At 56.9% G+C, this 12986-nt stretch overlaps 3 protein-coding genes across 3 annotated transcripts; 1 reads left to right on the top strand and 2 right to left on the bottom strand.

Moving 5' to 3' along the window:
• Nucleotides 1–717: 717 nt before the first annotated feature.
• On the bottom strand, nt 718–2322 carry CkaCkLH20_00023 (pyridoxal-dependent decarboxylase; the record flags this gene model as incomplete). Its single annotated transcript, XM_038882743.1, has 3 exons — nt 718–1227; nt 1301–1422; nt 1482–2322. The coding sequence occupies 3 exons, from the start codon at nt 2320–2322 to the stop codon at nt 718–720; spliced, it is 1473 nt and encodes a 490-aa protein (XP_038751448.1).
• Nucleotides 2323–2914: 592 nt separating this feature from the next.
• On the bottom strand, nt 2915–5261 carry CkaCkLH20_00022 (UBA/TS-N domain-containing protein; the record flags this gene model as incomplete). The annotated part of the gene is made up of 4 exons (XM_038882742.1): nt 2915–4801; nt 4860–4970; nt 5067–5083; nt 5147–5261. The coding sequence occupies 4 exons, from the start codon at nt 5259–5261 to the stop codon at nt 2915–2917; spliced, it is 2130 nt and encodes a 709-aa protein (XP_038751447.1).
• A 3026-nt stretch (nt 5262–8287) lies between these two features.
• Nucleotides 8288–11456, top strand: CkaCkLH20_00021 (oxysterol-binding protein; the record flags this gene model as incomplete). Its single annotated transcript, XM_038882741.1, has 3 exons — nt 8288–8365; nt 8456–8532; nt 8612–11456. The coding sequence occupies 3 exons, from the start codon at nt 8288–8290 to the stop codon at nt 11454–11456; spliced, it is 3000 nt and encodes a 999-aa protein (XP_038751446.1).
• Nucleotides 11457–12986: the final 1530 nt, after the last annotated feature.

The raw sequence follows: 12986 nt of genomic DNA, 5'->3' as shown, positions 1-12986 counted from the left end.
CCCTTTCGCGTATAGGAGAATGCTTATATATAGAAGCAAAACGCCACAGGCCACCAGTAAGAAGCAAAAACACCAACACATTGTGACCTAGACGTTTTCGCGGCGTCAGGCCCCAGCAAGAAAGAAGATATCAATAGAGTCAAAGGGTCAAAAGAGTTCAATCCCCGGTGGGATCTACATTTCTGGTGCACATGCTGGGAAGTACTCGGGGGGTTCGCTCGGATCGGTGCGATCGTATACAGTTCGGGTTCGGGTTTTTCAGTTCTCGGTGCGGGATTCGAACGGTCGACCTTGGCGAATACCAACTTAATCAACAGACTTGTCCTGACCCGTTGCGCCTAACGAGATGCCCTCTGTTGTCGGTGACAACTTCGAGGGGATTTGGATCAGAAGTAGGGTAGAGCGGGCCTGAGGGCTTCAATGCTTTGTTCTTCTGCTCGTTAGCGTGGCTGGAGTTGAGAGTTGGGATGAAATTTTGGGCAGAGGTGAAGTGTTGCCATGGGAGACGATGGGTGGGAACTTGGGTGGTTTGTGGTTTTGGGCGGGCTGACCAAGGGAAAGAGCGAACTCTGGAGGTACTCCTGCGTCGAACGTGCTTTGGGACCGGGAACTAATGCCTGAGAACCACGGCTGAAGGAAAAAAGTCTTTCTCATTGCTACTAAACACACCCTACAGGAGGGCGAGGGCGAGGACAACCCGGCAGCTTGGAGTCTTGTTCAAGACCTGACTTGCTCCAACACCCTCTTGACGACCTCAAAGTCCCTCTCGACATCGACCCTCCAACTACCCACAGCAACTCTAACAGCCTTCCTGCCCTTCCAGCTCGTCCCGCTGACATACATCTCCCTCGTCCCGTTGATCCTCCCCACGAGCCCCTCGTTGAGAGCCTCGTCCTTGGCGCGGAACAGCACGACCATGTGCGTCTCCTCCAGGCTCCAGTCGCCCTCGGGCAGCAGCTCGTACGCCTCCGACTCGCGGATCCACAGCGCGATCTTGCGCGCCAGGAGGACCATCCTGCCCAGGATCGCCGCGAGCCCGGCGCGGCCCTCGGAGCGCAGGACGGCGTAGGCCGGCAGGGCGCGGAAGCGGCGCGAGTTCTCGAGGCCGATGTTCAGGGGGCTCGGGATCGGGGAGGGGCCCGAGGAGAGGTAGGCCGCGTTGGGGTTGGTGAAGACGGATGTCAGTGTGGCGAGGGAGCGGGTGAAGAACATGCCGCAGTCGTATGGCTTTGAGGGGGTAGGAGTTAGTGGCTTCGACGTCTAGGGAGGGCCTGGGCTTGAGAAGAAGGGCTTTACGTACCACGTTCAAGAGCTTGTGTCCGTCCACCGTGATACTGTCCGCGAGTTCCAGCCCGGAAGCCATGGCCTTGATCTGTTTGAACTCGGGGGCGTCTTCCAAAGCCCGCGCAAAGATACCGAACGCTGCAAAAGGTCAGTCAATCTCCCCTCCCAGACAAAGCCAGCAACGGGCCGCGACTCACCTCCGTCAACATGAATCCAAGCCCCGAACCGATCCGCCAACTCCCTCAACCTCCTCATCTCCTCCGACCCCGTCGCGAACCGCCCGGTATTCACCTCGCCCGCGCTCACGGCGATAACGCTCGCGACCCCAGCCCTGCCCAGCTCCCTCTCGACAGCGTCCAAATCCAACCTCCACGGCTCGTCATCACTCACCCTCAACTCCTTGACGCTCGCCCTGCCCAGCCCGACCACGCTCGCGGCCTTGAACAGCGAGCTGTGTCCCATACTCGTCAGGACCTGAATCTCCTTGACGCCCGCCGCGGCACACGCACCCAGGATCCCCATCTCGCCCACTTTACCGCCCCTCTTCTCGACAACCGCTTCTCTACCACAAGCGAGACCGAGGACGTTACTCGCCGTGGCGCCGGTGGTGAACGTCCTTCCCGTCCAGACCTCCTCCTTACCGTCGCTGCCGGGCTCGAGGCGGAGCACGTCGGCGAGCATCCTCAGCGCGACGCTCTCCAGCTCCGTCGCGACGGTCTGCTCCGGCAGGTGCACCTGGACGTTCTGGTCAAAGGCGGAGACGACGTTGTCAGCGGCCTCGGCGACGGGGAGGGTGCCGCCAGTGACGAAGCCGTAGTAGCGCCCGCTGCGGGCCTGGCCGTTGAGGCCCGGGACGATCTCGTCCAGGATGTGGGCGAGGGTCGCTTCGGTGCCCAGCGGTGAGAGGTAGTCCTCCGCCGAGGGGCGGGGAAGGGAGGCCGAGGCGTCGGCGAGGGCTGATGCCGGTGGGAGGGTGTTGGCTGCGTCGTCCTTGGGAAGGGCGGCGCGGAGCCGGGCGTGGAAGTCGAGAGATGCCATTGTGGGATATTCAAAGTGGCTTCGATCTGTGAAGTGAGTGAGCTATGATGTTTCTCACTTGAGATGTGACCATGCGGTGCCACTTGTACTCGGATGCGTGAAACCTCGGGATCTTGGCCGTCGAGGCCGGGGTTTGAGTCACCGCGGGATTTGAAGTCGGTCAAGTCGTCGGGGCTATCGGTGAATTAACGTGTCCACACCGGCGCGGGTAATTACCTTAGACGGTCCGCATGTGGGGGGAAGGATCAAGCACCGATCCGATCCGGGTCTAGTGCGGCCGGCTTTGCCCGGAGATGCCGATCTCGGGACCGCCTTGGCCCGTACACGCGGGCCGCGGACCAGCTCACGCACCGTTCTACCCACAACGTTTGAATAAGGCAAGGTGAACTCTAACAACATGAGATGACAGATAACTGTCCAGGCACCGAGAGCAAAGAACGAAGGAAAAGTTAATTGTATGCGCAGGGGAATCCCTCGTAATCTTGTGGGCACCAAAGGTCATAGCATGCGAATTTCCAGCGTCCCGAATCGACGATATCTTACAAAGAAGGCACTTATGTACAAGAAGAATCCACCACAACGACGACACGCCCTACATGTGCCTCGCGCTTAGGCTGGCGAAAGCATCGGGGCTATGTCGACCGTTCGTCCACTGCATGTCTGTGAATGCCATACTCTCCCGACTGACGCCGGCCCTGCGCGGTCCGACATCCTTCTGGGTCATAACAGGTGAGGTCGGTCCGTTCGACAGGAAAGGGTTCTTGGTCCCTGCGGCCGGTCCTTGGCCGTTAGCTTCGGCCTGCTGCGCTGCGGCGTTCTCCGATTGTACCGGCTCTTGCGTCTGAGTCTGGTTTGCGAAGGGCTGAGGAGCCAGTTGCGGCATGTTGTACAACGCCAAGATAGAGGCCTTGTCAGGTCGCTGCGGCTGTTGATACATCTGCTGCTGCTGCTGCTGCTGCTGCTGCGGGGGAGGCTGCTGCTGCTGTGGCTGCTGATCGAAAAAGTCTTGCCCAGGCCATTGCTGTTGCTGCTGTGGCTGCTGTGGCTGCTGCTGCGGCTGCTGTTGTTGCTGCTGGTGGGGCACCTGCTGCTGCGGCTGGAACTGCGACGGTTGAAATGGCTGAGGAGACTGCTGGTAAGGCTGTTGCAGTTGCTGGAAGCCTTGTTGCTGGTGGAATGGTTGCTGCTGCTGCTGCTGCGGGGCGGGCATTTGTTGCTGGCCAGTGGGCTGTGAGCTCATCTGAGCAAAGAACGGGTTGGTGTTCTGCGGCGACAATGGCTGTGGCGACGTGGTGTAGAAGTTCGACTGTGTCTGCTCCGGGATCTGGCCCAAGGATGGGGATTGGATTCTCGTGGGCGATCGCGCAAACGGGTTGTTAGCGAACGGACTGTTCGTGCTGACCGCCAGATTCTGCTGCGTCGGAGCAGGCTGCGTTTGGTTTGCGAAGAACGGGTTATAACCTGTCGATTGCGGCTGGAGCGGCTGGGGCTGGGGCTGGGGGTACGTCATATTACTATTAAAGTTGATCGGGTTATAGTTCTGCTGCGCTTGCGGTACCGGCGGTGTCATGGACTGCTGGTAGATCTGCTGCTGCTGGGCGAAGGGCTGCGTAGACGGAAGGCCACCGGTGTGGTGCGGGAACAGGGGCTGAGCTGGTGCCAAAGACATGTTGTTAAAAGCCTGGTTGAAGTCTTGCTGCGTCTGACTTGGACCGCCGAAAGGGTTGTTCGCGTAAGGGTTCTTGTTCGCCAACGTTCCTGTTGACTGGGAAGACTGCGGCTGGGGCGGCAGCAAATCGAACGGGTTGTTGCTGGAAACCGTAGAAGGAGACTGCGGCCCCTCACTAAACGTCTGCTGCGGCGCGGATAGACCACTGGACGTCGAAAGGTTCGCATGCGAGCGCGTCGCGCGCAGGGAGCTTTCACGGGGCCCCGTCAACGAGGGCGACCTCCTGTCGGTCTCACCCAGTCGCACCAAAGCCTCGATAGCCCGCTCCAAGTTTCCATTGACGCTCTTCAATACCGTGGCATTCCGTTGCGTGTCTGAGAAACCCATGTCTCTCAGGCTGGCCAGTTTCCTTTCTGTATCCTCTTGCTCCCACTGAACACTGAGGCCGAAAACCTTGGATGGCTTATTGGGTAGTTCGCTCGGCGACGGGCTTCGGGGCATATCTCTGGGGTTCGAGACGTTACGCATCGCGGCCTCTTTCTTCGAGCGGGAGGAGAGCGGAAAGATGGACGACGCAGACCTGAATCCAAACTTGCCTCCGGCCTTAGGCGGCAAAGGAGGCGGCACGCCTTCGTCTGAAAGGCCGGTGTGTTGTTTTCTCGCCGGGGCGGGGTTGTTGTTCATGTACTTGGAGCGAATAAAGCGTTCCATTGCTGAATCGGCCTCGTCCGCGTCTACAGGAACGGGTGGCTTCTTGTTGTCTGGGTTGTAGATCTGGTTGGACCTGACGTTGCCGACTTTCTTCATATTCTGTAAAGATGGTTTTAGAGATGGCCACACTGAAAATATGAGCGTGATTTGGACCAACCTCGACCTGTTCGTTGGACCAACTGTCCATGCTCAAGGATTTCACCTTGGAGATGTGCGTACCCAACTTTCGATGGATAGCAGCACATCTCATGCAAAGAAAAACGCCAAGCTATACTCTTTGTCAGTCTCCATCATATCGCGCATCGTCAATTGCCTCGCTGGCGTGTCCCATTGGTAGGGTGCGGATAGGGTTCGTCGTGCTTACACTCCATGAGGCCCATGCTGCGAACGACTGTCAGTATCGACTATCGGTCTGAGCGGGATGGCGGGCACTGTTGCACATACCTGGGTTCCGTGCTTGACAATCGGCGCAGAAGTTGTTCCCTGGTACGGTCTGGACCAAGTCGTGCAGGACTTTTTCGTTGCGCGCCTGCTGGCGCTTGCTCAGGACGCCCGTCATGATCAAGAACGAATGCAACGGTCGACGTTGTGGATGGTATAGGTGCGCGTGGTTCGTTGTGGTTCGTGGTAAACAGTTTGAATCGGGCAAAGGCGCGATTGCTCAATGGGAAGGTAAGGTGGATGGATGGAGGGGTCCTTGGTCCTTGGGCGAGCCAGTGACAGCCGCGAATAATCGGGCAGAAAGATGGGATTAGGAAGGGGTATTAAGAGACAAGGTGTACCATGGAAATTATGCACTGGGGAAGAGGGAACCCGATGTCGAAGGAGGAAAGGGAACCACGACCACAAACATGGCCTCCGTCATGCGTCGGGAAGGCTGAGTGCGGTGTCGGGTTCGAGACGAGTCGAGTCGTATCTGAGACTGGTTTGGTGGAGGCGAATCAGTCTCAACAGCCAGATTCTAGAGACGGGCAGGCAATGAAAGAGTATGCCAAGGGAGCGGAAGCCAGAGGTGTTCGTCGCAGATGTTTTCCAGCGGTGTTTTCCCAACAGGCCTCGGCGCGAGCGAATTGAAGGACGGAAGAATGCTTCAGCAGGTATCCATTTGTGAAGTCGGGTAGCAAAGCAAGGTAAAGGTGGGCGCTGCGTTGGTGGGTGAGCATGAGCGTGAGCGTGAATGTGGATGGCGGATGGTGGTGGTAATGCGCGATTCAGGGAAAAAGGAGACGATCGATTAGCAACGGCAACAGCAACAAGTCGAACCCGGGAAGCGGAAAGCCAGACGCCAGACACCAGTGCAACTCGCAATGTGACTGCTGCAAATGTGAAGGGAGGGGAGGGGGGAAATCGATGGTGGAGTCGGTTTTCTCTAACCGAAAGAGGATAGTGCTTAAGGCCTTGGACTGGGGGCTAGGGACGCGGCGCAGGCTACGGGGTCTGGACAAAGAGGTCCCAGAGGAGAGGAGACGGGAGGAGAGGCCAAGAGCAATATTAATTAATGATGAATAAAAATAAAAAACAAGAGAAATCCCTCCAAAGAATCTGCGCGTTGCAGTGCTGCTTTGCGCGATAGTCAAACCTTGGACAGACCCCAATCTGGTTTGGCAGCGTGGAAGGAACGCGTGGAAGTGGATTAGAAGCGTCCCCACGCTCGGCTATCCGCGAATTGGCGCTCGGCTGGCCCTTGTTCTGGGTTGCATCCTGGACGCTGGTTGGCTGGTCTGCGAGGGTGGTCGGGGCGTTCCCTCCACGGAAGCGGGACCGATGTTTTTCCGGAAATGGTGCTGCGGCTGTTGCCGAGTGCTGGCGAAGACAGGGATGGTGTGTTGATTTCTCTCCTCCACCAATACCAGGGTGCTCAGGGGTTCTCGAGATCTCTCATGTGAATTTCTTCTTCTTTTTTTTCTCGCTGTCGTTGCCGGGACTGGGGTACAAATCTCGTGTTTCCAGAGCTACGGTACCTATCCGTATATGATTGGGTGATGGTTTCAGCTGCTGCAACTCGCGTTGTGTAACGCGTTGGCAACTGCAACTGCAGCGCAGAGCAGAATGACATAAGTCGCCGTCTGACCTCATCGCCTTGACATCCAACATCACCGATCGGTATCTATCACTTCGTACGACCGACTTACTCAGCTACAGGTTCCCAAAGGAACGATGGCCCAGTCCTGTAAGCCAGAGCCATCCGGAGTCCCCGAGAGGATAACAAGTATGTCTCTGTTTGATGAAATACGGCTCTTTCGGTCTTTACCCACACAGCAAAAGAGAAAACAGGAGACGGACAGCCGTCGTTGCCGGTGACCTGCCAGTCGTTATCTGGCCTCGGGGCCCTCTCGCAGCCGTTTCAACGCTTTGTGCCCGGCCTCCACGGGGCACGGGGGATGTAGTGACGGGCATTATGGCCAAGGTTGTGGTAACAACGCAAATTCGTTTCCGACGGGGTTCAAAGTTGAGATCCGGGGTAATCTTGCTCAATATTGACACCGATATTCGGTCAAGTGGCAGTGCTTCATTCATCGTGTTTGTCCCGGGAGATGGCGGACATGAGTGTTCTCGGCGCCGTCGACAAGGCTGGTGTTCCGATCGGTCCAAACGGGACGTCGGTACGGGATCCGTACGCGTGACGAACAAATTAAAACCAAGGTTTCCAACGACGGCAATACGCGGATATCGCGCCCGCGCCCGCGCCCGCGCCCGCCTTGGTCGGTTTGACAGGGCGATCGGGCGCCGCGTAGCGCAACGTCTCACAAACGTCTAGGCGATGAGACTCTGGTACATGAATGAGGACAGAAATTGACAGAGTTGCCTATCTCTCAGGGCGTTCAAAGGAGCCAAAATGCCGAGATGACTGCCTAGAGTGCGAATTGCTGACCAAATGGAACAACGTGAAATCATTGCCCGGCATAGTGCAATGGGTCCAAATGGAATAATTAGCACTTTAGAACCACAATGTCATGCCCAGCCTCACCAGCCGCACCTATTAATTATCCACTCACCGGGCACCTGCCACCGTAATTGCTGGCTCTCGCCCTGCACATCGCCAGCGCCCACGCCCACGCCCGCCCGCGGCTTACCGTACTCTCGCACAGCCCTTCAGTCCCCTCGCCGTGGGTGTTGTCGTCTCCGCTTCTTATCCCTCAGGTCCCCAATAATAGCCAGTCACCTGCTGAGGCGCCGAACCGAATGACGTTCCGCCCCCAACCAACTCCCAAGGGTCACCTGTGCTGTGGCTGGGCTAAGTACCTAGGTAGGTAGGTGAGGTGAGGTGTCCAAAAAGACGGGAACCTGGAACCTCGAACCTCCCACACTCACCAGTCCGCGTACCTTACGCCGCCGCCTTGTGCTAACTTGGAACTTCTGAGGTGCCTAGGTACCTGCAAGCTCCGGACAAGGGTGTCACATCCCGTCCCGTCTTCTCGTCTTTCTCCGCCAACATTACATCCATAACCTACTTCAATCCCTCCCTCGACCGTTGAATTCATAACTTCCCCCGCCGCCCTCCGCAGCATGTCCAGTCAATAGTTTTGGAACCGACACGACCTACGTCCGACCCGGAAACCGCGCACTCGTTATCTTCACAAACTACTGCGCAAGCTCAAGCTCAAGCTCCGGCGCCCACCCGCAGAAATGGCGGGCATTGAGCAGTTGGAGATCCATAGCAAGGTACGTTTGTCCGGCATTCCCCCCCTTCTTGCTCCGTCTCGGTTCGACTACCGACGGGAGATCACCATGCTGACAGTAACACCGTCGTAGTCTTACATCGTTCGTTGGGTCAAAGTCGACGAAGGCCACACCATATCCTGGAGCGTTCAACCGCACAAGAAGTCCATGTGTGTACCTGTCTTCCCCTCCTCATCCCCCCTCCTCTGGTTCTCCAACTAGACACGTGCTTACAACCCGCCTCGGCAGCAACTTTGGCATTGTCAAGCACCCGGGCACCGGCGCCACCGGCCTGATTTCGAGCCAGAATGACGATACCGCGACCTCCGGCACACTCACCTCCGGCGTAGCCGAACCTAAGGGACGTTTTGGCAAGCGGGATACGAGTACCGCCCAAGAGCAGCTTGCCAGCAAAGGCTTCATACCAGTAAAATGGCACGGAAAATGCGATGCCGACAAGGTCTCGACCGGTACTTGGGATGTGCTGCCGGGCCAAGGAGGAATGTTCGGCCTGGTGTTCGACAACACCTTTTCCAAGCAGATATCTAAGACGGCAACCTTCGTTCTCCTGACCTACCCGACCGGCGCGCCGCCGCAGACCACCGCCCACGCTTTCCCGAACCTTCAAGCTGCGAACGCGAGCGCCAGCAGAACGAGCTTGCCCCAGGTCACAACCGTCAACTCTGCCTCTCAGGATAGCCTCCACAGCCATGTGGCTGGTGGAGTTCGACCGACATCTGCTTCGGGACGCAGCGAAAACGCCAACTATCATACCGGTATATTGCACAAGAGAAGGAGAAAGAAGGGCCAAGGATATGCGCGCAGATTCTTCTCGCTCGACTATTCGTCTTGCACGCTATCCTACTACTACAATCGCAATTCGTCTGCGCTACGTGGCGCCATCCCTCTGAGTCTGGCAGCTATCGCAGCCGATGAGCGTCGCAGGGAAATTAATATTGACTCGGGCGCTGAAATCTGGCATCTGCGCGCATCCAATGCCAAGGACTTCAACGATTGGGCACGAGCTCTGGAAAAGGCTAGCCGTGCAGCGAGAGGTTTCGAGGCCGGTGAAGATCAACCGAAGAACCTCAGGGCTCCTCCATTGCGCGTGAACACCACCCACCTGAAGCCAACTGCGTCGAGCATGGAGGAGGACCGTGAATGGCAGCAAGTCGAGACACTCGTCAGTCGAGTGGTTGGAACAAGAGACGCGCTGCGTCGCCTGGTCAAGGACATGTCGAGCCAGAGGCCTGTGAGCATGGCTGCGTCGAGCTTCTTGTCTCCCAGTAGTGTGGGCGAGGAAAACGAGAGCTACTTCACCCCTCCGGCCGAGCAGCAAACCCAAAGGCGGCCTTTCTGGAGACGGAAGTCGAGCGCAGCTACTCCCACTCCCACTACTCCCCAGGCGCACCAGTCGTCCGCGGCAACTGCTCTGGCTGTTCCGGCTCCCGGTGGCGTGACAACGACTATCACATCGAACGGCCCGCGCCACGCCAAGTCGAAGTCGAAAGCTTCTATTCACGAAGAGAAAAGCACGCAGGAGCATTGCGCCTCGCTCCTTAGTGATCTTGACTCAGTTGTTTCCGAGTTCACGACGCTGATTGCCAACAGCAAGCGCCGACGAGCACCTGCTCCGTTGTCTGCTGCGCCGTCCCGCAGGAGTATGGAGACTGCGTCAACAGACGAATTCTTCGATGCCGAGGCCGGTGAAACGAGTTCCCAGATTGTCAAGATTTCGCAAAGCGAGGACGAAAGCCCGGATTCTGAACCAGATGAGGGCAATCTTACCGACTCATCCTCGATATCTTCGGTGCCAGAGGAGGATACGGGCGTCGCCGGTCAGGACGACTCCAGCTGTTACCCAGCAAAGCCCAAGAGCTTGTCGCCGCTACCTGTTGACATCTCAGTGGACAGACGAACGAAGATTCCGCCAGCCCTGGTCCAACCCCCGAGTCTCATCGCTTTTGTGAGAAAGAACGTCGGCAAGGATCTCAGCACTATCAGTATGCCCGTATCCGCGAACGAGCCGATCTCGCTCCTCCAACGAGTGGCGGAGCAACTGGAATACGCCCAACTTCTCGACCAAGCTGCCCGGCAGAAAGAGTCCAAGGATCGCCTACTCTACGTAACTGCGTTTGCGGTCTCCCAGTTCAGTAGCGGACGAGCCAAGGAACGCGCCATCCGCAAGCCCTTCAATCCTCTTCTTGGTGAGACGTTCGAGATGCTCCGAACTGAGCAAGAAGTGCCAGGAGGGTTCCGTCTTGTCGTTGAAAAGGTCTGTCACCGCCCCGTCAGGCTCGCCATGCAGGCCGACTCGGCCGACTGGTCTTTTAGTCAATCGCCCGCTCCGTCGCAAAAGTTCTGGGGCAAGAGTGCCGAAATCACAACCGAAGGTCGCGTCCGTGTTGCTCTTCGACTGCCCGACGGAACAGATGAGCTTTACTCATGGACACATGCCACCATGTTCTTGCGCAACGTGGTGATGGGCGAGAAGTACGTTGAACCGGTCGGTGTCATGCAGATCTGCAACGATTCTACAGGTGCCAAAGCCTCGGTTGAGTTCCGCAGCAAGGGAATGTTTGGAGGACGAGGTGAGGATGTGCAAGTGGAAACGTACGGACCGGATGGTGTCCACACAGGAAGCAGTCTGTCAGGAACATGGACCGGCGGCCTCCGAGTTGTCGAAGCTGGCAAGGCGGCAGGTCAGGAAATCTGGCGCGTTGGCAAGCTTGTGGACAACGCCGCCAACACCTACGGCATGACGACTTTTGCAGCAGCCCTCAACGAGGTCACGGAGATCGAGAAGGGCAGGTTGCCTCCGACCGACAGCAGACTCAGGCCCGACCAGCGCCTGGCGGAGAAGGGAGATTTGGATCAAGCCGAAGAGTGGAAGGTCAAGCTTGAGGAGGCACAGCGAGCACGCCGCCGCGTCTTGGAAGAGAAGGGAGAAGAGCACAAGCCGAAGTGGTTTGTGAAGGCCGGACAGGGCCCAGAGGGCGAGGAGGTCTGGAAGTTGAGGACAGGCAAGGACTCATACTGGGAGGAGAGGTCCAAGGGCACGTGGAGCGGGGTGGAGGACATCTTTTCTGCTTAAAAGCCAGTTACGGCGTTTAGGGTTCCCCGTTTCTCTCTTTCTTTTTTTCTGGTATACACAAGTGCTTCAACAGTACTGCCAGCAGCGATTTGGCAATTTCGGAAAGACAAAACAGACAAGCCTTCATTATACCACACTTGATTTCGGGTACACATTCTCGGGCACTGTTGAATGCTTGACGCATTGTGACAAAAAGTTCTGATCAGATTCTCAACAAACGGTATACTACTGCTATCTAGCAAACCGCCATCCGACTCTCTTCGACATATCAGGCCCAGACTCATCCGTCATCCAACAACGTCATCGCCTAGTATCGGTCTCGAAAACAATCGACGAACGGTTCCCCGCCCCCATCCATGTGGAACGTGAAGTGAGCCTCGGAAGCGGAGTTCGGGGAGCGCGTTTCTGGAAAAACGCCCGCCCTTCCCCACCATCGTTCGACGTTTCCGACGTCGGCCGGCCCGGACCTTTCGCGGAATGCGGACACCGGCCTTGTCCGTCCTGCTAGGGACGAACTGTCGGAGCGGGGTCTTTTTCTCGGTACGTCTGAGGTTGTCTGGAGGTAATGGCGTCACTGAGACTTTTGATTGATGCGATCCAGTCCCGAATTGCCGGGTCAGGTGTAAGGGGCTCAATCAAAAACTGAGGTCAGGCTGTCTATTCAGTCGCGTAAAAAATTGTAAGAAGGAAACGACACAAGAGATGCAATGCAAATGTGGATTGGGTCGAACCGAGCCGGGTTGACAAGACCATCCTCATCCATCCTCAACCATCTCAAATAGGCAACTTTCACCGCCGTCAAAGGGTTTTGGCTGGGAAACTTCCTCTTGGTGAATTTGAGTGAGAGAACGAAAAGCACGATGTTTTCCCTCTCCATTCTCTCAAATCGCTCAGTAATCGTTCATCTTAACTTCGCTCTCTGTCCATCCCAATAACCTAACCGAGTTCCCCACCGCCCGTCCCCCCCTCTTGGAAAATTGATCACAAAATAATAATAATATTATTGTGCGCATTGTCCTTTTTCGCCTTTTCCCTCATCTTCGCCGCGTTGCAGATCTTCATCGCGGCCGTGGGCCCCCAATCTAGACCTCGTGATGGTTTGCATCCTTGCGGGGGTTAACTTTACAACCTCAGCCTTCAATCTCATGCGCGGTAGCGCCGCTGCGTGGATGTACATGCAGTTTAGTTTGCCGCCGCCACATGCCCCCCGTTCCTCGAATTGCTTCATCAGGAAAGTGGTTCGTCGGAAAAGCACAATGTCAGGTCTGGGTTTGGGTTGGCTGACTGTGGCCGAACGCTCGATCGTGTCGGGTGGACGAATTTGGAGTCTGGAAGAATCGAGGAGGATCGCGAAACTCGGGGACGAGCAGGAGGCAGTGTCGGGCATGGCGGGGGTTATTTTTGTTTTCCTCTGTGGGTGATGAGTGGCGACGGGAAGAGAAGAAGGTTGCACGATTTTTTCAATGTGACCCGGCTTCTTCTGGTTTGTCGTGGACGGTGGGCGGTTGGATGATGGAGTGGACTGCGATT

Source organism: Colletotrichum karsti (assembly GCF_011947395.1).
Source record: "Colletotrichum karsti strain CkLH20 chromosome Unknown Scaffold1, whole genome shotgun sequence".
In the NCBI taxonomy this organism is placed as follows: domain Eukaryota; kingdom Fungi; phylum Ascomycota; class Sordariomycetes; order Glomerellales; family Glomerellaceae; genus Colletotrichum; species Colletotrichum karsti.
Note: the sequence above shows the minus strand (reverse complement) of the source record. Positions and strands in the feature narration are given on the sequence as shown.